This window comes from Natator depressus, chromosome 1 (genome assembly GCF_965152275.1).
Source record: "Natator depressus isolate rNatDep1 chromosome 1, rNatDep2.hap1, whole genome shotgun sequence".
NCBI classification, from domain to species: Eukaryota; Metazoa; Chordata; order Testudines; family Cheloniidae; genus Natator; species Natator depressus.
Window position 1 is genome coordinate 78899013 of NC_134234.1, and position 27661 is coordinate 78926673.

The 27661-nt window shown below is 40.7% G+C and overlaps 1 protein-coding gene across 3 annotated transcripts in view; it reads left to right on the plus strand.

The window, feature by feature from the left end:
- The window catches only part of UCHL3 (ubiquitin C-terminal hydrolase L3), a 65846-nt gene that overhangs the window by 14407 nt on the left and 23778 nt on the right, over window positions 1–27661 (plus strand). For 2 of the 3 annotated variants that reach the window (XM_074962077.1, XM_074962081.1), the window contains 4 exons: window positions 10322–10478; window positions 11065–11150; window positions 11721–11768; window positions 25669–25767. In XM_074962077.1, the coding sequence (XP_074818178.1) occupies window positions 10322–10478; window positions 11065–11150; window positions 11721–11768; window positions 25669–25767 (390 nt within the window). The remainder of the gene's footprint in view (window positions 1–10321; window positions 10479–11064; window positions 11151–11720; window positions 11769–25668; window positions 25768–27661) is intronic. The other variant, XM_074962087.1, reaches the window with a different exon arrangement.

Genomic DNA, 27661 nt, shown 5'->3' on the forward strand with positions numbered 1-27661 from the left:
TCAAATAAGATTATTAAACAAAACTGTACAATTGAAAAAGTATTAAAAATAAATGTATAAACAAAGGATATCTGATGTTGCTCTGTCAGTGATAGATGTGAATGATAATTTAAAGGATTTTGAGATCCTCTCAATGGAACAGCAATATTTATTTTTGCTGTTTTAATATTTATATCGCATTAAGGCATGAACAAAGTGGTAAGAAGGGATATGGAAAATGTGGAAAACGTCAAACAGCCATTTATAAAACATGTATTGATTTTGTAGTATCATAATGCAGTCCGAGCTTTAATCACTGTCTAGAGAAGCCTGTAGCTCCAACATAGCTTTCATTTCTTGGACATGTTTGTAACTAAGGCAGAATTGGAGATAATCTTTGTTTTTGATTTGTGTTTTTTGTCAAGAGGGGTTAAAGTGTACATCTTTCCCCAATCCCCATTCCAGGCTATGCACTTATCACTCAACATGTAAATATAGACTCTAGAGTGAGCATATGTTGGAGACAATTTTTTAAATATCTTAACGATTGCTTTAAATATTTTGAATCTGTGACATTCTCAAGTTACTGAGTACATCTCATGCAATTGCATATTTGACCGGAAATGTATGTACTTAAACATATCTATATTTATCTCTTCTTGGAGTGAGAGGGGCTGCTCCATTTTTCTGTTGTAGCATGTGATTTATACTGACCCGTCAGTTACATAGAAATCTTGCCATAGTATCACCGGTGATAAAATTTTAATGACGCTGTTAACATCTCAAACAGAAGTGTCCATTTTCTCTTGTCCTCTTAACACACACCTTTTTTCATCGATAAGGCATTCTGAATCACTGGAAACATGTAATAAAAGTAAAGAAATTGCCACAAAAACAAGTTGCTAGTCATGAATTGTTGTAAGATTTGCATTATGAGGAAAATGTTGGGCCAGGAGCTCACAGGAATACTTTTCTAGCTATAGAAGTGAAAGAAGCAGATGACTTCTGCAGGGGTGCTGGAACAATTTGTTTAATGGGGGGATGCTGAGAGCCGTTGAACCAAACTGTAAACCCTGTATATAATGAAAGCCACTGCAAGCCAGGGTATGCGGCAGCACCCCTAGTTCCAGCACCTATGGACTTCTGTCTGAACGATCCTGTTGATAGTTAACAATGAGATCATAATCACATACTTCAGAACTGCTGTTTTTATCTGTTCTAGTTCATTAGTTTCATAGCTGTTCATTATGAGGGTTTCAGTAGTCTTTAACATAACTATAGAATGAAGCAGTTGTCTCAGAATTGGATTTGGCTGCTATTTTAAAGTTAAGAGTAGCAGAATTATTTCTAAGACCATCTTTCTTATTAAAAGTGAACTTGTTGTGAAAGATATTTGGCCTATTTAATCATTGTGATGCTTGAGTGGAGGTACAAGGGGACTTCCACTGAGATACTCAACCATGGTTATTCTCAACAGAAGGGAGAGGTCATGGACAAATCAGCAATAAATGAAGGCCTTGTCTAGGCTAGGCTTTAATATGTGTTGAACTGTTGGAGTTGAAGGCTCACTACTTTGTCTACATAAAGATGTTAGCTAAAACATGTTAAATCGTAGTCTAGACAAGGCCTAAATGGCAAAGGACAAATAATGAGGAGGAAGATGCGAGGATAGGGGGAGACAGGAACAGGTGCAAGGTCACAGGCTCTAAAAGATTGTCAGGTAGAGAACCCTAGACAGTGCCCTCTGCTCTGAGAGTCAAGGGCGTCAGTGGACCCTGCACAGAGGAACTCTGCCTCAAAACATGATTTTTACGATTGCAGGGAAAACAGCACTGCGGTCAGAAGACCTCTCTAACCTCTTCTTCCTTGACTGATGACTGTGTTCTTGTCTTATTCAATGTTGCAAGCTTTTTCCTCTAAACAATGTGTACCTTTTTATGTTTAAGAAATATGCTTAGGAAGCAAATCAGTGTTTTATAAAACCTTTGTGGGTTTTTCCACTGGGTTTATTTGGGATGGGAAAAAGAACAGTAAGCTCCCTAAACTGAACTTTTGTCCAATGCCTTGTCTCTCTTATCTTGGGGAATGGGGTAATATCAATGGACTACTTGTGACTAGTCTGAGTACTGTACCCATAAGTGTGCAAAGGGCACAAGTCCTAGAAAGATCTCTTTTTTATGGCTTTTTGTCACTTTTTTCACTCTACTATAATTTAATCTTAATTTGTTCAGGTTTTCAGGAAAAATAGTGCGTAGATATGTGTATGACATTCTGGGGTCCTATCCAGACCAGTGAGGCGTTGCCTTGGGTGCCTTAGAATGCTTTGCAGCTGTAACTACCAACCTGGGCCCCTCAGAAACAGCAGGCAGGTCACACCTTGAGCGTCTGTGTGTGATGGAGCGCACTCACCTTTTCTGAGTGCCTTCTGTTGGCTGGTTGTGGAGCTGCAATTTTCTTTTTCTCCTGGTGTCCTGTAGGTTGGCTCAGTGGCTCAGCCCTCCGACTAAGTCTCCCAGTCAACAACCCAGGGACCCTACGAGCAGCAGTTGCACACTGCTCCCTTTAATTCTGACAATTAGCTGTCACTGTTTTCCCTGGGCTTCTTCCCACTGGGTCTCTTCCCTCTTAGGGTTACGGTTCTCAGGTCCACACTCTCCTTTTAGAAAGCAAAATGCGGCCAGAATTCAGCTTCTGGTTATCTCTCAACCTTCTGTGGCCAGAGCAGAGCACCCTTCCTTATCATTCAGGTCTCACCTGGGAACTGTCCTACTCAGGCTCTGCAGTTCTTTTATCTGAGCCTGCTGGGCTCTGATTGGCTGCTTCCCTGCAACTTTTCTAAGCAGGCCTGGAGGACTGTGGGGCAGAGTATGGGAGGACTGCTCGGTCTAGCAGGGGGCCTCAGAGGGCCTGGTGCACACTCCTGGTGTACACTGTGTATAACTGTAGCCTTCCAGCACACTCCAGTCACACACTGGCTTCCACCAGCCTTGGTTACCACTTGCAGGGTGACACCAACACACTCCCAGTCCCAAATTTCTCCCCAAAACATGTGTTCTGCACTGTCCAGCCCTTTCCTGCACAGTTTGTATATTCCCTTACAGTGGCAACGGACCTAAAATAATATTGAACAGTTTGCTACTTGAAGTGGAGTCTCCCAGACAATTCAGTTTGAATACAACACTAGATTAGTTTTTATAAAAGAATAAGACAAGTTTTATTTAACTACAGAGAGATTTTAAGCAAGTACAAGTATAAGGCATTAAAGTCAGAAATGGCTACAAGAGAAATAAAAAATAAACCACTTTCTAGTAACTAAAACTTAACAAACTAGACTTGGTTCAAGGAGAAATCCTTACCACGTGTTCCCAGCAACAGGGCTGATCAAATTCTCAGGTCAGAAACATTCCCAAAGGTCTGGGTTTTTTTGTCCTCTTCAACGAAAGGGCAAGAGAGAAGGATAGGGATAGATAGAGAATGAACACCTGGGTTGTTTTTGTCCCTCCATTTTATAATCTAGTCACCCTTGAAATGCATTTTCCTGAGGGTTACTCCTAGATTAAGTTCCTTCCAGCTGTGAGGATGCAGACATGAGGTCTCATGGTGAAAGACCTTGTTGTTTGTTAAAATGCAAATCGATCTGTTCTACCCCTTTTCACTGCCAAAGAATGGCTACTTGACAGGTGATCGCCAGTCAGCTTTGACCCCGGGCTAGAGGTGTCAGTTTGTCCTTTGTCTTCAGGAAACTGGTTTACCCACTCCCCAGATTTGCCTGGTTAAACACCTTGAATCATAATTTCAGCTTATGTTCATAACTCTACATATAATGTTGCTACACATATTTCACCATGATATATTTGTCCAGTGAGTTGAGTTTTCAAATGATACCTCACAAAGCATATTTTGTACAAAAATTATTAGAGTAATGTGTAGGGTGTGAATACAGGGCTGCATTCAGTCAGTGTGCATTGTGGTATATATTAGTGTGACTCCTTTCTGAGCCATTCTGCTGTCCCAAATGGGTGCTTCTTGTTGCTGGCATATCATTTCCTTATTTTCTGATACTTCCACATCTCTCAATCTTGAGCTCTTACATCAGTACTAGCCCTTTGACAGAGGGGGACTGAATAAGCCGCTGTTTAGAACTGTTAATGTACCTCCTTGAGGACTCACAATTAGTGCAGCGTAGTTTGCCCTGGTAGTCTGGAATGCTTACAGCAGAGCAGGCATTCTTTCCTTCCTGAAGGCCAACCTGACTGTAATTTGTAATACCCCTAACCTCTGCTGGCCAGTTCAGTGAGTAATAGTGCCCAGAAACTGAATATGCCTTAGTAGTAGTATTGCTAGTTCATTGTACCAACAAGTAATTTTTTAATCCCATAAATACGTTTTTGTAGTGTTCTGCTTAAAGAAATGTAATGGATTTTTTGCAGCAGCATTGCTGTAAAAAAGTGCACAATAGAGCATTTTAGGCACATGTATAAAGCAGATACGGTTATTTGCTTAGAGATTTATAACTATTATTTATTGCAACCCTTTTTATTTCTGTGATTAACCAAGGAATTAAAGGAGGGAAGCATCGTATTTCCAGAGAGAACAACATTCCAGCAGTAGATAAGAGAATGGAATGTTCTATAATTGACAAAACGAGCTGTCTAGTGCTTTCAGGTTTGCTGTGCTGACTGATAAAAATCAGTCATTAGGGCAGCATATTGAAAAGGTGGAAAGACTTAAAATCAGGACATACCTTCATTCTTGTCGTCCAGATTGTCTATCTGAAAACCTGTCTACTCTGTTCTACTTGCAAGCAGCTGTTTCTGGTTTATTTGTTTTTCCAGTTGTTTGTAAAAGCACTGTGTGTTTCTTTTATACTTATTTATTGGTAAACTTCTCTGCAGCAGAGTAGATCACACCAAAGAAATGAAACAATACAGCAATGTGTGTGTATAGTGGGCTGAACATCAGCAAAAAACCCTCCCAATTCCATCGTTGTAGAGTATTTTCAAAGCAAAACAAGCTTTTGCTCCTAAAGGTAGCTTCTCTTCAGCAGAAATCCAGGAATTTGTACTGAGACCCAGAGTTTGCTTCATTGTCGCTCAGAGGCTCTCAGCAGCTCCAGTTCCCTCCCACCGTGTCTTTCCTTCTGAATGGAAGGAAGCTGCTTATATCATTTCTCAGCCAGCTTTGGTAGAGCGACCTACAAACCCCAGCAGACCTTGAACTAAGGCCAGGTCTACACTATGAAAGTACTCCGATTTTACAGAAGTCGATTTTTGGGAACAGATTGTATAAAGTCAAGTGCATGCGTCCACACTAAGCACATTAATTTGGCGGTGTGCGTCCACATTACCGTGGCAAGCATCGACATTCCGAGCAGTGCACTGTGGGTAGCTATCCCACAGTTCCCGCTGTTCCCGCTGCCCATTGGAATTCTGGGCTGAGCTCCCAATGCCTGATGGGGCCAAAAATTTGTCGAGGGTGGTTTTGGGTAAATGTCATCAGTCAACCCTCCCTCTCTCCCTCCCTCCGTGAAAGCAACAGCAGACAATCATTTTGCACCCTTTTCCCTGGATTGCCCCAGCAGGCGCCATAGCACGGCAAGCATGGAGTCCGTTCAGCTCACCGCAGCAGTTATGACCATTGTCAACACCTCGCGCATTATCGTGCAGTTTATGCCGAACCAGCACCTGAAAAACCAGGTGAGGAGGCGACGGCAGCGCGGTGATGAGGACATGAACACAGATTTCTCTAAAACCATGGTCCCCAGCAATTTGGAGATCATGGTGTTACTGGGCAGGCTCATGCCATGGAACGCCGATTCTGGGCACGGGAAACAAGTACAGAGTGGTGGGACCACATAGCATTGCAGGTTTGGGATGATTCTCAGTGGCTCCAAAACTTTCGCTTGCGTAAGGGCACTTTCATGGAACTTTGTGACTTGCTTTCCCCTATCCTGAAGCACAAGAATACCAAGATGAGAGCAGCCCTCACAGTTCACAAGCTAGTGGCAATAGCCCTGTGGAAACTTGCAATGCCAGACAGCTACCGGTCAGTCAGTAATCAATTTGGAGTGGGCAAATCTAGTGTGGGGGTTGCTGTGATGCAAGTAGCCAACGCAATCATTGAGCTGTTGCTATCAAAGGTAGTGGCTCTGGGAAATGTGCAGGTCATACTAGAAGGCTTTGCTGCAATGGGATTCCCTAACTATGGTGGGGCTATAGACGGAACGCATATCGCTATCTTGGGACCGGACCACGTTGACAGCCAGTACATAAACCGAAAGGTGTACTTTTTAATGGTGCTGCAAGCACTGGTGGATCACAAGGGACATTTCACCAACATCGGCGTGGGATGGCCGGGAAAGGTTCATGACGCTCGGGTCTTCAGGAACTCTGGTCTGTTTAAATGGGTGCAGGAAGGGATTTACTTCCCAGACCAGAAAATAACTGTTGGGGATGTTGAAATGCCTATAGTTATCCTTGGGGACACAGCCTACCCCTTAATGCCCTGGCTCATGAAGCCGTACACAGGCACCCTGGACAGTAGTAAGGAACTGGTCAACTATAGGCTGAGCAAGTGGAAAATGGTGGTAGAGTGTGCATTTGGACGTTTAAAGGGTCGCTGGCGCAGTTTACTGACTCGCTCAGACCTCCAGTGAAACCAATATTCCCATTGTTATTGCTGCTTGCTGTGTGCTCCACAATCTCTGTGAGAGTAAGGGGGAGATGTTTATGGCAGGGTGGGAGGTTGGGGCAAATCGCCTGGCTGCTGAATATGCACAGCCAGACACCAGGGCTGTTAGAAGAGCACAGCAGGGAACGCTGCGCATCAGAGAAGCTTTGAAAACTAGTTTCATGACTGGCCAGGGTACTGTGTGACAGTTCTATTTGTTTCTTCTTGATGAAAACCTGCCCCCTTGGTTGCCTCTAAATTCCCTGTAAGCCACCCGCCCTCCCCCCTTCGATCACAGCTTGCTTGCAAAGGAAATAAAGTCACTATAGTTTAAAAAACATGTATTCTTTATTAATTGATTATGAAAACAGGGAGATAACTCACAAGGTAGACCAGGTGGGGTGTGGGAGGAGAGTAGGCAGGAAGGAAAAGGCCACTTTAAAACTTATTGAATGACAACCTTCTGTTGCTTGGGCTGTCCACAGGGGTGGAGTGGTTGGATGCGTGGAGCCTCTCTCTCCCCCCTCCCCCCCCCCCCGCATTCTTGGGCATCTGGGTGAGGAGGCTATGGAACTTAGGGAGGACGGTTAAACAGGGGCTGCAGTGGCAGTCTGTGATCCTGCTGCCGTTCTTGAACCTCCACCAGATGCCAGAGCATGTCTGTTTGATCCCGCAGTAGCCCCAGCATTGCCTCATGCCTCCTCTGATATTCCTGCTGCCACCTCTCCTCACGTTCATCAGCCACTTTCCTGTACTCTGCTATTGTGTCCCTCCACACATTCTGCTGAGCTGTCAGTGCCAGATGACTGCATGAGCTCAGAGAACATTTCGCGTGTGTTTTTTTTTTTCACCGCCTCATCTGAGAGAGCCTCTGGGACGGAGGAGGGAGGCTTGAAACATTTGCAGCTGCTGGAGGAAAAAAAGGGAGTGAAGTATTTAAAAAGATACGTTTTACAGAACAATGGCTATACTGTTTCACGGTGAACAACACTATTCACATTACATAGCATGTGATTTTTGGTACAAGGTTGCATTTTGCATCTTATTGAGTGCCTGTGGCTTTGGTGTTAGAGATCACACATGCAGTGCCGGGCAACAGAATTCAGCTTGCAGGCGGCCACGGTAAGCCATAGTCTTTAGGCTTCTGCAACCTTCGTAACAGCAGCACCCTCCTCTCCCGTACCAAGCAAAGCACGTTGAGTTGGCCATTTAGTGCTGCGGTTTTCCTGTTAACGTGCAGTAGCAGAAACCAAACTAACCCCCACTCCCATCCAATTCTCTGGGATGATGCTTTACCTCTCACCCCACCACGTGGCTGGTATCCGGGAAGATCCCTGCTAGCCAAACGCCAACAGCTCAGCGCCAGTGCCCCCCGCCCCCCACCGTGTGGCTAACTGCTGGGAGGATATCTTTTCAGCCACAGGCAAACAGCCCAGTAGGAACAGCCACCTCTGAATGTCCCCTTAATTAAATTCCTCTATTTCAACCAGGTTACCATGAACCATATCACTCTCCTGAGGGTAACACAGAGAAATAAAGAACAGATGTTGCTTGAATGCCAGCAAACACCGGGACCGTACACTGCCAGGCTTTGTCATACAAAGATACCAGATTACTTTCTACTAGCATAGCGTGGTAAAGAGTCCTACCATGGAGGACGTAATAAGGCTGCTGTCCCCAGAAACCTTCTTCAAAGGCTTTTAGAGTACCTCCAGGAGAGCTTCATGGAGATGTCCCTGGACGATTTCCGCTCCATCCCCAGACACGTTAACAGACTTTTCCAGTAGCTGTACTGGCCACGAATGCATCCCAAGTCATCAGGGCTAATTAATCATTAAATGCTTGCTTTTATAACATGTATTGTATTTTAAAAGCTACACTCACCAGAGGTCCCTTCTCCGGCTTCATTGGGTTGGGAGGGTATTTCAGTCAGGGTGATAAAAAGATCGTGGCTGTCTGGGAGAATGGTGTGCTGTGTGATCTCCTCAAGCTCATCCTCCTCCTCCTCATCTTCCCCATCCGCAAAATACTCAGGCATGGCGGAGAGTACCCCATCATCGGAGTCCATGGACGGGGTGGGGTAGTGGTGGCAGCCCCCACTAGAATTGCATGCAGCTTAGAGTAGAAGCAGCATGTCTGGGGCTCTGTCCTGGAGTGTCCGTTCGATTAATTGGTTTTCTGGTACGAGCTTGTCTGAGCTCCTTAAGTTTCACGCAGCACTGTGTTGCATCCCTGCTGTAGCATCTGTCCCTCGTGGCCTTGGAGATTTTTTGAAATATTTTGGCATTTCATCTTTTGGAACATAGTTCTGATAGCACAGATTCCTCTCCCCATACATCAATCAGATCCAGTACCTCCCGTTCGGTCCATGCTGGAGCTCTTTTTCGATTCTGGGACTGCATGGTCACCTGTGCTGATGAGCTCGCCCGGCCAAACAGGAAATGAGATTCAGAAGTTCCAGGGGCTTTTCCTGTACACCTGGCCAGTGCATCTGAGTTCAGAGTGCTGTCCAGAGCGGTCACAATGGTGCACTGTGGGATAGCTCCCGGAGGCTAATACCTTCGAATTGCGTCCATGCTAACCCTAATTTGAAACGGCAGTGTCGATTTCAGCACTAATACCCTCATTGGGGAGGAGTACAGAAATCTGTTTTAAGAGCTCTTTATGTCAAAAAAAAAAAATGGCTTCGTTGTGTGGACGGGTGCAGGGTTAATTCGATTTAACGCTGCTAAATCCGACACAAACTCGTAGTGTAGACCAGGCCTGAGACTTCCAATGGTTCCCTACAGAGGGGAGTCTACCCAGTATCCAGGAGCTCTATCATCAAACTCTAAACGGCAGAAGCAATGGTCTGGATATCCTTCCTTCCTGAAACCATTTCTTCACTCCTTATTGGCTACCTTCTTTATCCCAAAGGTCACTACTATAGTTGACAAACTCTGGAATCCTCTTGTGCCACCCCAGGATGCTTCCCTCACCAGTAGACCCTGTTACAATATGAATACATATATAAATTTAGTAATTTTCAAATTACACAGCCAAACTGTGCCATGGAATAATTTTGTTTATTCTGTTCAGTTTGTCATCGTCTTACGGTGTCAAAAGGCCCATTTGCAAAGTTATCAGTACCACTCAAAAAAATATAAATGACTCAACTTTTTCTGGAAAAGGTTAAGACTATATATTGGAGCTTCTACAATGCTTCATTTCCCCCCCGCCTTTTAGCGCATTATTTATTGTACTCCACTTCGCTTGCCATAGATGTAAAACTTCCGTTACCTTCTTCAAGGCCTTTTGTTGGATTGCAGGGAGACAAAGGAGGCTGTGGTAGAGGGGACTGTTTCTCTAAAAGTGAGCCTAGCTTATCAATCTTCATTTTTGAACATTCTTGACATAGCACTAGATGGCACAACAAGTTAAGTGTGTTAGAATATTGGATAAAAGACACTGATTTAGGATTTGATCTCACAGATTTATACAAGCGAATAATCTCAGGTACATCTGAGACTGGTCATGTGAATAAAGGTTGCAATCCCTTACTTATTTGGTTCTGCTTCCTTGTGTTTCAAACTACTATTAAAATTTTAATGGAGCTTTTGTTTTTGGACAGGAAATTTGAAATAGTTCACTGTAATTGTTCTACATGCAAGACACTTTTGATTTTCTTTTCCAGTATGAAACATTCAGAACAGAAGAGGAAGAGAGAATAAAAGCCCAGGGACAAAATGTCAGATCATCCGTATATTTCATGAAGCAAACTATCAACAATGCTTGTGGAACAATTGGACTTATTCATGCTATTGCAAACAACAGAGATAAAATGAACTTCGGTAAATCTTTTCTCTTAATATACTTAATATTATTTTTTGGAGGGTAGGTGGCGCAGTACTTCTTTCATAGTGTTGACTCTACTTGAAAATTCTTTAAAAGACACGAGTAGAAATTCACCATTAGTCGTCTTGTCTTAATTATACAACAGCAATACAACACAGACTTTTGTTAGTTGGCAGTCATTAAGAATTTTTAGTAATACAAAGGACAGTAATACAGCATATAGTTAAATGAATAAAATGGAACTCCAAATTCAGAGTAGCAGATACCATATTAATATTTCACACCATAATAAGAGTCTGGTGACTTTAAATTGTTTTGTCATTGTATGTAGTGGAACAGAATGTGTTGCATTACAGGCTTAAGTCTCCTGTCTGGATGTAAATACACTGTATGCCTTGTGTACAAGCTTTTTGACAATGTAATGTTTAATATTAGCCCAGAGGAAAAGTAAAGAAGAAATAATACAAATCAGAATTGTTCCTTATGTTGTAACCTTTCAGTTTTCATCTAATTTTCTAAGTTGCATAGAACAGTAAGAGGAATTGAATGATTTATTAATTTTTTTATTTATTTATTTTTAAGAATCAGATTCTACATTGAAAAAATTCCTGGAGGATTCGTTATCTATGAGTCCTGAAGAGAGAGCCAAATATTTAGAAACCTATGAAGTTAGTATCTTTTTTTTTTTCTTTCTTTTAAATATAGTAGAATTGTTAGCAGGAATAGTCTTGCATCTAAGTCCTGATCCCGCAAACACTGATGTGCTTAAATAGTCCCATTGTTGTAAATGGGGTTGCTCACGTGTTTAAAGTTAAGCACGTGCTGAAGTGCTTTGCTAGATTAAGACATAAATGCTTTATTGTAAATGTTGCTTGCTACTAGTGGGGAATTAGTAATCTCACTAACACGTGGATGACTTTAACAACTGTTGTTTGATTTTAACTTTGCATGAAACAGCATTACAGTTTTAAAAAACTCTTAAAACTTTTAAAATACTGTCTTTTTTAAAAAATTGAGATATCTTGAGGTTAGTTAATGTCTAATCAATATTTCTAATAGTTACAACCCTAAAAAAATCATATAATATAGTATATAGCACAGCTTTCCTCTACTTTGATGTAGACTTCCATAACCTACAAGTTAAAATGAAGAAAGTAAAGTGAGTCTTCAAACATCTGCTATTTTAGGAAATGATTTTTTTTGTTTGAAGTCTAATTAAACATGTTTTCTAATTTCAGGCTATTCGTGTTACTCATGAATCCAGTGCCCATGAAGGTCAGACTGAGGTATTCCATTTTTTTAACTTTGTTTATTTTACGAACATAATACTTTGACAGAATGTTTCAAGTTGTTGGATTTTCAACCATTTTAATATTTTCTTTATTTCATGTAAAATCTGCACTAGAACGAAAGTTGCCAGCCTCAAATGTTCAAAAATCATGACTGGATTAAAAATGAGATTTTTTTCTTTTAGTTGGGGTTTTTTATTTCCCATTAGGTTTCTGAGCCATTAGGGTATCCTGGGTCATATTTTCAAGCTTTTCTCCAAAGCCAAGAAGGTCTGGTAACTTCATTTTATAGTGAAAACTGAGATTCTCGTGTAAGCACATGGAGCTGGGGCTTTAAGAGAAATACCAAATATTGCAAAACTTTTCTAATAAAATCACAAGAGTTGGTAACATTGTACTTTGCATGTTTTGTGTCAACAGAAAATTAACTCTGACGTTAACTTTATAAACCAGATATAAATTGGTCATTGAAGCTGAAAAAGTGGCTTTGACACTTTTTTATAACTTTTTTTATATAGGACAAAACTACTTAATGTTGGGAATACAAATCCTCAAATGTTAACACCTCATGAACATGGGTGCGATGTTGCTTGGGTACAGACAACTTCAGTTAAGCTCTAAAATCTATGCTATAAACTTAATTTTAAAATGCTGTAAAATAATCCAGTCATTTTCGAGTTTGCAGGGGAGAGACTTGTATATGCTTCTCAGTCAGTATTAGAACACACCCCTTACTTACATGTGTAACAAGCAGGTCTGTGTTGTTTCTGGCAAATCTCAAGTTTTTCTTCACTGTGCATTCTCCAAGTCATTAAATGTTGTACGAAGCCTGGAAACCTGAATATAGTTTTCAGTGATGGCAGCACCCATATAGATTTTTAATACATGCATGGTTTTTTTGTCTTGTCTGGACTATGTGGAGGTTGGGAAATAGGGGTTAAAATGGAAGATTTTGTTAGCTAGGAAAAGGTAGAGAAATGGCTCGAGTTCTAGGCATCCAGGAGGCAGTTGAAGCTTCTGGCAGATAAAGCTTTCTCTTTGCTGATAAATGGTGGTAATTTGCACCTGTCTTGGAGCTCATTTTTATTAGTCTCAGAAAGAAAACACTGTGCCAATTTACATTTGGTTCGTGTTTGGAAGTATATCTTCACAGCCGATGGCCACAAAGTTAACTACTTTTTAAGTGAAGCCTTAGATTTTGGAGCACAAAACTCTAAAAAGGGATAGATTCCCCTGTCACCAAGGGGGAAAAACATGGACTTTTAGATTAACTTCAGGAAAATAACATTAGTCTAACATAAAGTAGCTTTCTAACTACTCCCTAAATTCCCCTCTGTGGTCACTGAGTAACATCTGAACTAATCTGTCTACCAGTATTTTTCCTTAAGCCACATTCATTAGCAGGGGAATCCATACTTTAGATGTTAGTGGTCCTTTTTAGTTATTTTCCAGATCAGTACATGCTTTCCTAGATGTGTGGCATCAGTCTACGCAGAGCAAATTTTACCTTAAATCTCTTATGGCCTTGCTAGTGTCTCTGTATTCTAAGACCTTAGAATACTTCACAACAGGTCTGAAGGAGCCTCTGTCTGAGGCCAGATTGAGGCATAGGGACTACATGCCCATGGCTAGGACTCTGACTCCCAGAATCCTGTGATTACGTCACTTTCATCTTTTATTTAAGAAAAGTACACTCCCTGGCCCTCATGTTTGAAAAGAAAAGATTGAAAATGTGACCCAAATGTAAGCAATGCAGTGATGTCTGCAGATTCAGTCAGACAGCTTGAAACATCTGTAAGAGGAGTGAACTGGTTTCAATTCAAGCCAAAGCAGGAAGTATGAGTAAAGTATAAAATCCAAAATTACAGGTGGAAAAACATTTTTTGTGCCTAACTACTTAAAAATAGGATATTGGAACGTGCTTACTGAGAAGTGGATACAGAGCGGGTTGCCTGTCGCAGTAGCAGCAAAGGTTTTGTTTTTCAGGTATAGGGAAATAAAGGTTTCTTGGGTTACATGGCAGACTTTTGCAGAATAACCAATCTTCTGCATTCAGACTTATGGGAAAACCATAAATTCTTTCTAAAATTCTTTAATAAAGTATCTTTTTTATTACAGTTTTTTGGGAGGATGAAAAAACGGTGCCAGATGTCTGACACACATGAGCAAAAAAACCTTGTTTAAAATCTCCTGTCACCACCTTACTTTACCAAATTCAAAAAACAACTTTCCAAAGCAGAGAACAAGATTCAGACTGACTCCTGAAATAACTTTACTGGAACAGATCTGATTAAGTAATAAGCTGGTGGCTGTCCACAGAGCTTGTCTAACCTAAAAGCAGGCTGTAGAACCCTGCAGCACTTATACTATAAGCTCTAGGAAACCTATATGTGTAATATATGGAAAATTTTTGTAGAAAATTGCATTCTTAAAATAACTGTAAAACAGGAGCTTTGGTTACCTCGCTACTGTAACCTCCCCAAAAACATAACCTAGTATCGTTTTAGATATTCCACAAACACACTTACAGTTTGAGATACAATTATTGTTTAATGGGTGTTGTAGAATGATTTGTGCATTTTTGCCCAGCTGCATATGGTTAACAGTATACCCTTGTAGTTCAAGCATGCAAAAAGGCCTTTTCTAATTTTAGTGCTCAGTAACTTTGTAACATGGCATTTTTTTTTATTTTTTTTTCCATTGGCAGAATGAATATGGAGGAAAAATAGAGGAGCCATTAAAATGAGTGGGGGATTGTAAATTGTTACAATTTTAATGCTAAAATCTAAAGCATACATTTAATAAGATCTCTTCTGTGCCTGTCTTGTTTGGTTCTTTTTTTGCCTTGGGAAGCTTTTGAGAATGCTTAAGAGCCTAGTATATAATTTTTTTTAAAAAAAGTTACAAGTGGCTGTGGAAGACTGAGGAAAATAATAAATAGAACTCCAGATGAAAATCATTGAAATATATAAAAATGCCGTTGCTATTGTAGCTTACCCTGTTAATTGTATCAAAAGAGTGGCAAATGTGTCTACAAGGTTATGTCTACACAACGAGCTAGGGGGTGTGGCTTCCCCTGCTTGTATACATGTACTTGTGGTAGCTCTTACCAGGGTAATGCTAGTATAAATAGCAGTGTCGCCATGCTAGCACAAGTAGTGACAGTGGAAGCAGGACTGAGTTGTGTATGCACTTGGCACTAATTTTGGGTGGGTTTTTAGTCAGCACAGCTCAGTCGTGCCACTGTCAATGCTAATGCAGCTACACTGCTGTTTATATTCATGCTAGATTATTGAGTGCTAATACAAATATATATAATATGAGCAGGGGAATCGTATCCCAAGCTCATAGTGTAGACATAGCCTAAGAGTGGTAGTATGAGAGTGCAGCTAGATTATTTCTCAATAAACTAAGCTGAAGAGCACCAAAAATTGTTAAGCTCATCCCAGAGGAAAGCACTGCAAGTCAAACCACCATTCTGTGTTTTGACTAGGGTATATATCCTACATGAGAAGAAAGCAGTACAGAAAACCAAGTAGTGGAAGCTTTAATGGTGTTAGCAAAAAGTTTTAAATGAAAGCGTGGGAGATCTCTTTAGAAGGGTTAAGAGAAAATACGATTCAATTGTCCAATCATATTGCAAGCAAAATTCAAGAATGTGTAAAGATCTGCTTGGTGAAACAAAAGCAAGAGGGTTTTTGCCCAGTGAGATCTGGTGATGGAATGAGAAAATTTGAGATGCTGGGAAGGAAAAGAAAGTGTGAAAAACATAGGCAAGCGACATTCCAGCAGGATATAAAAAAAGCCGAAAAGATAGCAAAGAAAGAGGTGGCAGCCACTAAGCCAAAAGTCATTATATGCCCATCTTGAATCGAATGCAGGTGAGAGAGAAATATATAGACTAACAAAGACCCGTGATAAGAGAACTAAAGACAATGGTGAGATCAAAGTAATTAAAGATAAATGTAGAAATACCTTAATAAATGAAAATCAGATTAAGGAACAGTGGTGAAATTACTTTGAAAGGCTTATGAATAAAGAGAATCCAAGAGAACCATGCCATGTGATTAAAATCAAACCAGGGTCTGGTGGCATCAGTCCAGGAAGTAGTTGCAGAAGCACTGAGCAACACGAAAAATAAAAAATGTATGCCTGAGTGACATACCAACAGAAGTATCAATATGTTCACACCTTCCATACAACAGTTTAATTTTGTCATGAAGACTGAGATGATGCCTGATGAAGAGCACCATACCAATTATTAAGAGGAAAGCAGACATAGCAAGACTCGGGTAACTAATGTGACATTCAACTGGTGAGCTACACGAGGAAAAATTGGGAGACAGTTATGGATAAGAGACTATGAAGAGAAGTAAAGGTCAGTGACAATCAGTTAGGATTTTCTTGCCAGGCAAGTAAAAAATTATTGCGATCTTTGCGCTAAGATTGCTTGTGGAAAAATATAGAGAAAAGAGGAAAGTCCTGCACATAGTATCTGTTCATCTTTGAAAAATCTTATGACCACATTATGAGAGTGGTCATTGGGTAGTGTATGAGAACGAGAGAGATTACTGAAGGCTGTATGTAGAAAGTGAACAGGTTCTAGTAATAAAGTACATCAGGGCTCTGCACTAAGCCCCTTTGTGTTCACACTGGTGCTTGCTGTGCTTACAGAAAACATCCAGAGAGTGGCACCCTAGTGTATGCTTTTTGCAGATTGATGTACTCATGGGGGAGAAGAGGAAGTGGAAGAAGATTTAGAGATATGGAGGTGGTCTGAAAATCAGCAGAAATAGAACAGAGTATATGGTTTGTAGACTCAGTGATACCTTGCAGGAAGACGACAAAACTGTAAGTCTGGAGGGGCAGTCACTATCAAAGTTACAAAGCTCAAGTACCTAGTTTTGATAGTACAGCTGAACTCAGCAACAAACTAATAAGCAGAGAGGCATGTACTAAATGGAGAGAAGTGAGCGAAGTCATCTTTAATTGAATGCCTATCAAATTGAAAAATAAGATCTACATGATGGTAATTAGGTTTGTACTTTTGTATAGCTCCACATGCTGGGCACTGATGAAGAGGCAGGAGAAAATCTTGAATAGAGTGGAAATGAAAAGGTTAAGATGGATGCTTGGAGTTACAAGGATAGACCATGTCAGGAACAAATTAATTAGGGGAAGTGTGAAGATGATACCAATTATAGAAAAGCTGAGGGAATCCAGACTTATGTGGTTTGGGCATGTGAAAAGAAGATCAGAAGAATATATAGGAAACAGGGTGTTAATCTTAGAAGTAGAAGGTAGGAGAAGGGCTGGAGGACCCAAGCTAGATAGATGGATGTTACACAAAAGGATTTGATTAGCTGCATAGTTTCTGACAAACTGCTTCAAGAAAGACTGGAATTGAGAAGGACTCGGAGACAGCCCCACATCAGTGGAACGAAGGCGAGGAGGAGGAGGAAAAGAGAAGATGACAGTGGGGAAAATATACCCTAGTATACCACCTGTTATGGAAGTACAGAAATAATTTCCTACTTTTTGACGTACTACTTCTGGATTTCTTGTATGTTTCTTACTTCTGGCTACCAGGTGACAGCTTCAACTACAGCTGTGCATGTTTGGCTAAGAAAGATGAAACCCTGGAACTGAGTAATCCTTGAATTGTTGTACCATGATTGCTGTGTAGCAGTATAACTGTCACTCCTTCTAGTGGCAACGCACAACTTATTATTTCCATTGAAAATTGACAAACAATTCTGGCAATGAGAAATTTAATTTTGGAAAATCAAAATGAACTGCTGCTTTTAGTTACTTGTAAATTGAGAGAATTGGTCTCAAATTCACAGTTTACTTATGGATTCATTAATGTATATGAATACATGAACCTAAAGCTATGTTACAGTTCAGCATTGTGACTAGGACTGGTATTTTTTAGAGAGATTGGAGTTGTAGTAACTCTGAAGTTTCTTGAAAACCAGTAAGTTGGAATCATAGTTTAGCTGGACGTCTTCCTTATCTTGAACCGTGACTGCAAATTCTAGGATATAAGAAGTTGTTTAGCATGCCAGCAGAACTTGCTTGGAATGTAACATGCTCAGGCTTTGATTGTGATTGCTGTGGTTAGCCTTGGCGATGGTAAACTAAAGAGTGAAGACATTCCGTTTTCAACCATTGTAAAATGTAGGCTTTCAAAGGTCTTTGGTTTCCTGGGTGGTTGTTATTTATTGGTTAAGAAATAACATGAAGGAGCTTGCCATTATCATTTTCCATGGAGCGTATGATGGTATTTTGTGTATTTTGACATATAGCCCATGTTTTTGCATGATTTTTTTTTCCAGGAACCCATGTGACCTCCTTAAGGAATGTTTTTTGCAGCTTCTCCAAGGTTCCAGTGACACTATTGCAGCCATTATAAATATGGGTCATAATAGTGTTTTTTACAACTTTTAATACTCCATAACATACCCTGTAAAGGAAATGAAATGAAATTTTAAACATTCTGTAGCATGACCAAAGTATTCTTTCTTTTTTCACTTTCTATCTTACATTCTTACTGAAAGGTTGGGTTTACATGTTCTCTCTCCCAACTATCCAGAAAACAAGAAATATATTTACAATCACTTTCACTCAAACTATGATTCACTGTGTTCCACTGTCACTTGCATCACAGTGGAGTATTTGAGAGAGACATGTGCGGTCCAGCTCTGATACTCCAGTTGCAGTATGTGAAGGAATTCCACACCCCCAACCAGAGCCCTCACCCCCTTCCACACCCCAACCCCAATTTTGTGAGCATTCATGGCCCGCCATACAATTTCTATTCCCAGATGTGGACCTTGGGCCAAAAAGTTTGCCCACCCCTGCCATAGAACCTCAACCACCTCAGGAGGATTCTAGATTGATTTGACTGAAATAACTTTTCAAGAAATTTACAACTGAGGTGAATTAAATATGGAAGAGTATTTAGGACTTTAATCTGGACACTATTTATTTTCAAGGTCCTATGTCTGAGGCCATTTGTCTCACTAAATAGTACTCTCAGGAGATTTTCAAAATATGCTTACCTCCATTATGGACTGGATTATAAATTGCAGGGAAATACACTGTAAAAAAAAAAAAAAAAAAAAATCCATCTACCGGTTACAGAGCCTGTAAGTAATTTAGGCCAAAAACTTCACTTTTTGGAGGGATGCCTTCTGGATTGTAGAGATGTTGAATTTTAAATCTGCTGTTCTTAAGTACCAACCTGAAATATTTCCTTCTGCCATTACAAGCAGCTGTTCAGTAAGCAGATAGAGCACAGATCAGCTAACAAACCCTCTTCCCAACAATATTGTGCTGACTTCAATATTCCCAGTGTTGACAGAACAAAAAATTTTTTTTATGGTGACTTCTAAAAATAGTTTGATGAACTAAAAGCTACACAATCAATTAATGTTGTAATTAAGCTTTTCTAATTAGTCACTTGGATGACTAAAAAACAATGTACTCTCTTTATCTTCAGATAGTACTATTTTACTGTTAAATAAAATGTAATACAATGCAGGATAACTGAGGTAAAAGATGTTTTTAAGCTTCAGTTTTGAAATTTGGTTACTTGATAAGTGTATTACCTATATGAAGATTAAGTTCAGATGTTGTCGTCTTCGATGTTCTCTAACAGCTTTCATTGGAAAGTGTGTGTGTGGAGATGTTTTCAATCCAACAGACGTTCAGTAAACGTTGAAAGTTGTAAAATATATTTACATTCGCTACTATATGGATTTTGTCACCGTAGTATCTGAGTGCATGCTACTTTGGGAAGTGTGTGGGGGAAAAAATAACATTTTGAGGTTATTTCTCTCAATTGGACTTCTCTGTGTACAATGTGCACTCAGCATAGTATGAAGTATTCTGTCTCTACATGTGTTGAAACATTAAATCTGCTTAATGTAGTAACTTCCGACCCATCAACGTAAGTCTTCAAAAAAAAAAAGTTGTTCAGCTGTGATAAATTGTAGTTTGTTTCTAGGCAGGTATTCATAATTAATGTTTTATGTTCGTGAAATTGGAGGCAACTTAATATAAATCTTGTTTACAGGTAGGTGGTGGTATTATGTTTGAAACATTTTACAGTGTGTTCCTATATTAACATTCATACTTATTGAATAAGTCTGTATATAAAAAACCTGAAATTAAAATGAAACATTATTCCAAATTTCTCATCTGTGGTATAGCATAGATGATATCCGCTTCTGTGATGATTCTGGAGTTTATTTGCCACAGATTATTAGTGCGCCATCTTTTTTTTTTTTTTGTCATTTTAATTTTGTAATTTCATGAAGGATTTTAATCCTCTAGAATTCTCAGCATTTTGCAGGAAGGTACTTCAACTACAAATCCTTGTATAATTGCATAGCCCAGGTGTCTCCCTTTTCCCTTATGCTTGCTGATTGCTATTATGGACCTTGGTAGAGGATACCATCTAAAGCTGTGTTTGTGACTTCCAAGTCTCAAATTAAAATGGAAATGTCGTGCTTAATGGAATCTTTAATAAATATGCATCATCTCTAAATATAGAGGTATTTTGGAATAGCAACAGTCAAAATAATCTGTATTGGCTCTCTGTATTAAACAATAGAGGGCTCAGATCATTTAAATAGTAGGTGGAGTTAAAAATATCAGACCTTGTAAAAATATTTTTAAAAATACTTAAGCATTGAATTAAGTGACTGCAGAAAGTAATCTTGTTGATCAAATACTGGCAATCTGCCTTCTGTGGATTTCCTAATTCCTAGTAGTCCAGACATCACACTTGTCTAATTACTATTTAAAAAAAAAACCAAAAAAAACCTTAAATTTTTCTTTGATAAGCGAAAGAAATTCAAGAGGCAAGCTGATCATGAGGTCCGAATACAAGGAGAAGATAGCTCATATTAGAGGGCTCTTTAATATAGCAGACAAATGCATAACCAGATCTAATGACTAGAAAATGAAATTAGAAAAAAATGAAACTGGAAATAAAATGTAAATTAAGTAACAGGTGAAACAGCTTACCAAAGGATAAGGTAATTCTCTATCAGTTGTAGTCTTTAAATCAAGATTAGGTAGATACCAAACTGTCTGTATCTTTTAGAAAGGTATTAAGGAAGAATTACTTACTGAATTCTATGGACTGTTATGCAGGAAGGGTGATTATATGGCCTTAATAGTCCATTGTCCCTTAGAGGCTGGAAGAAAGGCAAGACGTAAGGGATGTGCTTTAATTAGACTGCAACTTTATTAATTTAACTAATTTTGGAATTATCCAGCAATAATTCACACAGTACACATCCTCATACCTTCCACTTCACCCAGAGAGTCTCGGTGGCTGCACAGCGAGTTCCAGCAGGTGGAAGAAGGTGCAAGATAGAAGGTTTGAGCCCTGAAAGTATACTTAGGGGACCCCAAGATTGGGGCAGCGTCTGGGTTCCATTCAAGCTTGAAGTACTCCTGGGATCCAGAGTGCAGGGACTTGGATTCCTCTTACAGTAGTCCTAGTGGGAGGCCAGTAAGGGGTGCTCCCTAAAATCTGTGACATCTGGTCTGTCAGCAGGGCCAGCCTTAGTGGTGGGTGATGCTGGCGATTGCTCAGGGCACCATGATCAGGGGGCGACCGTCCAAGTGCCACAAACTGGTGGGCCTGGTCTGCTGGAGCAGGTGTGAATGCAGGCAGTGCTTAATTTATAATGAAATAGGTGTTGAGGCTCAAGCTGGGTGGCCAGAGAGCAGCAGCTGCTGGCTGGGCACCTAGCTCTGAAGGCAGCGCCACTGCCAGCAGCAGCACAGAAGTAAGGGTGGCATGGTATCGTATTGTCACTCTTACTTCTGTGCTGCTGCTGGTGGCAACTGCTGGCCAAGAGCCTAGAGGTGCTGGGGATAAGTCTCGGCAAGCCCCGGCACAAATTAAGCACTAAGTGCGAGCAAGCCCAGGGCTGGAGCCCCTGGCCAGCTGAGGGTGGGCGATGTTGCCTGGAGCTGCCAACCTGGCGGGGAGGCGCACGCAGGAGGGCTTGCTCCTGCGGGACCAGTGGGCCAGCCCTGGGTCCCCCCTTTCCATGGGCAAGGTTGGGGGCTGCACACTTGCTCTCCTCCTGGTAGGTTGTCAGGGGGTTTATGGCCAGGGGAGCCTTTGGACTCAGAAACTCCTCCCTGTGCAGCCCATCTGAACTCTGGGGCCAGGAGCTGGTCCTTGTGCCCTGTGCCCAATGCTGCTGTTCTCTAACACAAAGATAGGGTGCCAAAATACAAGTTTGCCCAGAGTGCCAGTCTTCCTAAGGCTAGCCCTGTTGGGAGCCAGATTCCCTATGGAATGAGTCCCTGCACCAGATACCTACCACCTGTTAAGTTGCAACTACTTGAACTGTGTCAGTGACTGGGACAGGGGCAGTCAGACTTAGTGGTTAGAGTAAGAGTCCACGCTGAGGGCAAGGACTGGTAACTTGGAGTGAGGCAAGGCAGGAGCAGGGCTGGGAATAAGCAGGCACAGGAGCTACCACAGCCATGGGTGAATGCTTTGAGCAGCCACTAAACTGCTGCTGGGCTTAAGAGCTACTCTCTTGATTCTTCCAATCAATCTCAGGGTGTAGGCAATCCGGCAGCCTCCTACATGCCTGTTGCACTCACTAGGTTGCCCGGAGACTGGCTCTGCTGCAGGCCCTGCTTCCTGACAAACTATGGCTCCCAACTTACCGAGCTGGATCCTGGAGCTGCTTTGGGAGGGTGAAAAAATCCACTCCAGCCAATCTGGCGGTGAGGGAAAAATTAGTTTCCAGTTCCAGAAAGGTCAACAAATACGATGCCTACAGCCAGCCACAAAAACCCAGTCCTTCTATGATCCCATGGCTGGAGGGTAAGAATGGCTGATCTGGGCATGAGAGCATATTAACTTCCACCTGGTGCACAGGGAGATAATGGCTTACATGAGTCCCTCTGACAAGTCCCCAGCTCAGGTGACATCCTCCCCTCCCATCCCAAAGGACGGGGAACCCTTAAAGGAGCCATTACCTCATTCTTCCTGCTTGACCATAACAAGTTCCCTTGCCTTTATAGTTTCCCATGTTGCATTCTGGCCTTAAAACCTATTCAGAAACACTTACTGAATTTATTCATGATCTTAAAACAAAAAAAAGCAACAACTGGGAAACTCAGAAATAGGTGTTAGTCATTGAGAGTGGTAAATTTTGAAGGGAAAAATTCCTGCTCCTTAATCAAAACTCCCTTTGTCTTAAGTCGTGCCTTACTTAAACTATAGGATTTAATACAAGGCGCATTAAAATAATAGGTTTCAGAGTAACAGCCGTGTTAGTCTGTATTCGTAAAAAGAAAAAAGAAAAGGAGTACTTGTGGCACCTTAGAGACTAACCAGTTTATTTGAGCATGAGCTTTCGTGAGCTACAGCTCACTTCATCGGATGCATGAAGTGAGCTGTAGCTCACGAAAGCTCATGCTCAAATAAACTGGTTAGTCTCTAAGGTGCCACAAGTACTCCTTTTCTTTTTTCTTTTTATTAAAATAATAGCAAATGAAGGAAAACAGATAAGTCATAATTGAGTCATTTAACTTCTCTAAATGGAACACTTGGCTAGGAATGGTTTTATGTAAACTTTTGATTTCTGCTAGCAGATTTAGTAAGTCTTGTATGTAAATCTCAAAATATTGGGTCAGTCTCTACTCCCTTAAATATCAGAATTCAGCATCCCTTATGGGTTGGCATTACCAATGTTGTCTTGACAGCTTTTATGCTATCAAAATACAATACTGTATTTTTTCAGAGCAAAAATATACATATTGTGAGGCAATTTCCTGTCAATTGTGTTTACCCAGCCAAAACTAAATTCATACCCTATAATTTTTAAAGCTTTTTGTTGTTGTTGTTGCTAGGTAAACAATTACTATACTTGCAGATTCAAGAAAGAAAAAACAAAACTGTTACCAAAATAGGCAAGAGATTTGCAGAATTGAAAAACCTCATATCGTCTGCGTTGGCATTCCATTGTGGAGGGAGGGCACTGAGGTCTGACATGCCAAACCACTAGATATTGAGATCTTGCTCCTACAACTTGTTCTGATCAGCAGACCCGTGCCTCCACATGTAGGTCCATTGACTTTGGAGGGCTCTGCAAGTAACTGCAGGAGTAGTTCTTCAGGATTTGATTAGGAATTCTGAGTATTTTGCTGTGTGTTCTGAAGCTTTGAGATCCTTCTGATATGTTATAAACATTTGAAGTATTTTCCTAACTGAACAGCAGTCTTTCGTCTCAATACCTGTTTAGTATAAAGAGATGAGAAATCAAAGTAGTGTAACTGAAGCATAGCAGCCGTCAGCTCCTGCAAACTCTTCTCACCCTGCAAATATTGTCTGATTCTGCTGTTGGATTGTATCAGTTCCCTCTTCCTTTAGCTGGCTGTACATTTTTCTTTCCTGTAGAGCTGCTAACGTCTAGGACCTGATCCAGAACACATTAGTTATAATTTTTGGATCAGGCTCTAAAGGCAAGGAGCATATTACAAACCTCTGCATGACTCTTCACCATGGCCCAGATGCTAAAAATCCCATGTTATCCCAGGTATACTCATCTCTGAGTGAGTGAGGTTTGCAGTTGTTCTTGTCCTTAGTTCTTATTCAGGAAGAATCTATTTGATTACCTCTTGCTCTATTCTAAGTGTGTAAGGCAGTGTGTATGGCACAGAAATTTACTAGACCCTCCTTTTGTGGGGAAGTCACAGAATGAATATAGACAAAAAAGGCAAAATGGCAGGTGGAAAGTTGTAAAAGCAGAAGGCAACACTGGTACGGATTTGTAACACGGGATACAAGTATCAATTTGACAAAAAGGTAAATTTATATTTTGCAGCTATTTGCATAACTACGTAATCACATTATTCATTGGGCCTTTGTAATTCATTAGAACTGTTTAACACTTAGTGTACTGTGTTGAATATATGCTTATTGACTATATATTTTGTGAAATTACATCTTCTATTCTGCATACATACATATTCTGTAAAATGAGACACACTTGTGCTTGAGTCACTTGGTTATTGCTTGTGTGGTCTTTCTTCTAGTAGCAACTATTTAACATATTCTTAGTGTGTCCAAATATTTGAAAAAGAACAGAACAGAGATTTCAACTTGTGTTAATGGCAGTACTGCCATTGACCTACTTTAGAAGAATAAGTGGAACATGTGTCAAGTTGCATACTTTACCCCAGTAAGCCTTTCCAATTGCTATCCTTCTACATTAGGAACATACGAGTATGGAAACTCTGGATAGTGCTGCAATGACTTGGTCCACTTTAATCAGAACTGTACCATATGGTTTTCTTCTAAATTATTTGAAAACCTGACTTTTGGGCTGCATATATGAGGACAGGATAGATCCTTTTGTATCTTCTAATCTCTCCCAGAAGAAGTAGATATGATTTCAGTCACCTTCCTCCTTTCTTCCAACAATCGATCTCGGATACATTTGTTAAACTTGTCTTCATTTTATGAAGTTTATTGGGTGTGAATAACTCAACTGTTCTACCGAGTTCATATCTGTCTAGCGGGGAACTTCTTCAGTTTTGGACCATATCTTTTGTTAATTTCCATTCTTTGTTGTCATATTGTTCAAATCTAGCCCATTCCTAGGCAAGAATCTTCCATGCTGATGCTTATTAAAGCAATATGCAATACAGAAAGTGGGAGACTTTGCAGGAGCCTACACCCTAGATATGTTAATTCAAGTTTAAGTGGGTTAAGGTGTTTTTTTTAAAAATATTTATGAAGTCGTCATTGTCCTCACTGTCCTTACCATCATTGTCATTACAGCCTCAGTTTAGCCTGTGCAGAACGAAGGCTTCACCATTGTGTCGCTCTGCATCTCTCTCCTAGGTCAAACATAACCATGTAGGTCCTGCACAGGCTACCAATTCATCAATCCGTCTTCATTGTTGGCAGCCATTGATACGCCTTCCTGTTGGGCTCCGTTCTGTAAGTGTAGTCCATCTTCAGTCTCTACACAGCTGTTGTTTTTTCTCTTAACCATTCTTAGGGCTCTTTTCCCTGTGGAACAGCAAGCATGTATAAGTCCATGCTTTGCCTCTTAAGTTTTTTTTGGGGGGAGAGGTTTTGTTTTGGTTTTTTTGTTTAACTTTAGAGCTATTTTTCCAAATATACAAGAAGCTTGCCCTTTATGGAATTGCTTGTTCTTCCATAAGCTCTCCTTCAAACTTCTGTGCTCTTTACCTCATCTTTATGGTCTTTCAGTTGGTTCTGCTAAACACACTTCTTAGCATCTTCTAATTCTTTGACATACAGCATGATTTCCCCTTCCTGTGGTTTTATATCCTGAGCCCATTTTCCTTCTTGTTTTCAGTTCTGAACCTTGCTTCACAGTCCTTTAGGTGTTTCAGCAAAGATGAAATGTCTCCTATAGTTCTGAGGTGGCTTAGATACTTTCTCCCTTGAGATCCTATTATTTTAGATGCAAAGTTTCTAAAATTCATCTTTTGGTTGAAGATTAAAATGTTTTGTTTAGATGGTGGTTCCTTATCAAATATCATGCTTCAACTTTTTTCTCTTTATTCATGAGGCTTGAATATTCATACACTAATTGTTTGTTTATTTAGTATGCAACATTTTTAGATAATTGTGATATGACTGAATCCTCAGAAGCACTAAATGGAAGTAGAATGATGGAGTGGAAATTCACAAAAATAAAGTGTACTACTTTCCAATGTGTGAAAGGTACTGTGATAGACCCAGGCCAGTTGGGTACAGAGAGTAGCAAAGGCAGATATACTGGCCACTGGATTAACAGTTTTCTGTTCCCTGACTGACCAGAGCAGGGGCTGCTCCAGGCTAATGAGAACACCTGACTCCAATTAACCTGCAAAGAGTAAGGTGAGGCCATTAAGCTAATGTGACCACCTGACTCTAATTAAGGCCCCTCTGATAACATAAAAGGGCTCAGTCCAGTCAGTCAGGGGGGAGCCAGAGGAGAGGAAGTGCGGCTGAAGGGCTGGTTAATGAAGACACCCTCAAGTCATTGGTAAGGGAGCCCTAAGGTAAGGGTGAAGAAGGGAGAAGGAGAGTTGTGGGGAAGTGGCCCAGGGAAATGTAGCAACTCTGGCAGTAAAAGGTTGGCTGCCAACAGCTGTTACCATTAGGGTCCCTGGGCCGGAGTAGAGGACGGGCCCGGCTTCCCCCCAACCCACCACTACAGAAACACCTCCTGGGAGGGGAAAACAGGTCCCTGTCAGGACACGAGGCTAAACTGTTTTGGCATGAGGCTGTAGGAGCAACAGAGACTGTGGGAATTCTCTCACCAACCTCCACTGCTGGCTTATGATGAAAAGGGCTCAGTAGACTGTATCCCTGGCCCTAGAGAGAGAGAAGGGCTACGTGGAGGGTTGCAGTGAGCCTCTGAAAGCTAGCATAAACCGCCTGGAAGCAAGAGACCCAGGGGGACAAGGTCGGAGCTCTGCTACAATATATATCCTGAGATGGATGCTACCAAGTTACAACTGGGATAGCTATCTTTCTGTTTCAACCAGTATAATCACATTACTGTCACACTGCTAGAAATTTGCATTTGATTTATATGGATTCTGACTAAACTGAAATAATTCTGACTGTGAGCCAACTATAAACTAAATAATTCCCCAGTCTGAATAGGCATATGGAAATCCTTGTTAGTGTTTAATGTCCCAAGCGTATTCACTTACAGAATACTTCCATTTCTTTTAGTGTATTTTTTTTGGTTCATTATGATTTATGTATCTCAATGTTGAGACCCTTCCCCATGTACCTTTTCATTTACTTGGAGAACTACTCTTCAAATACTTTTATTTTATTCTGTTAGATAGATAGGGAGTAGCTCAGA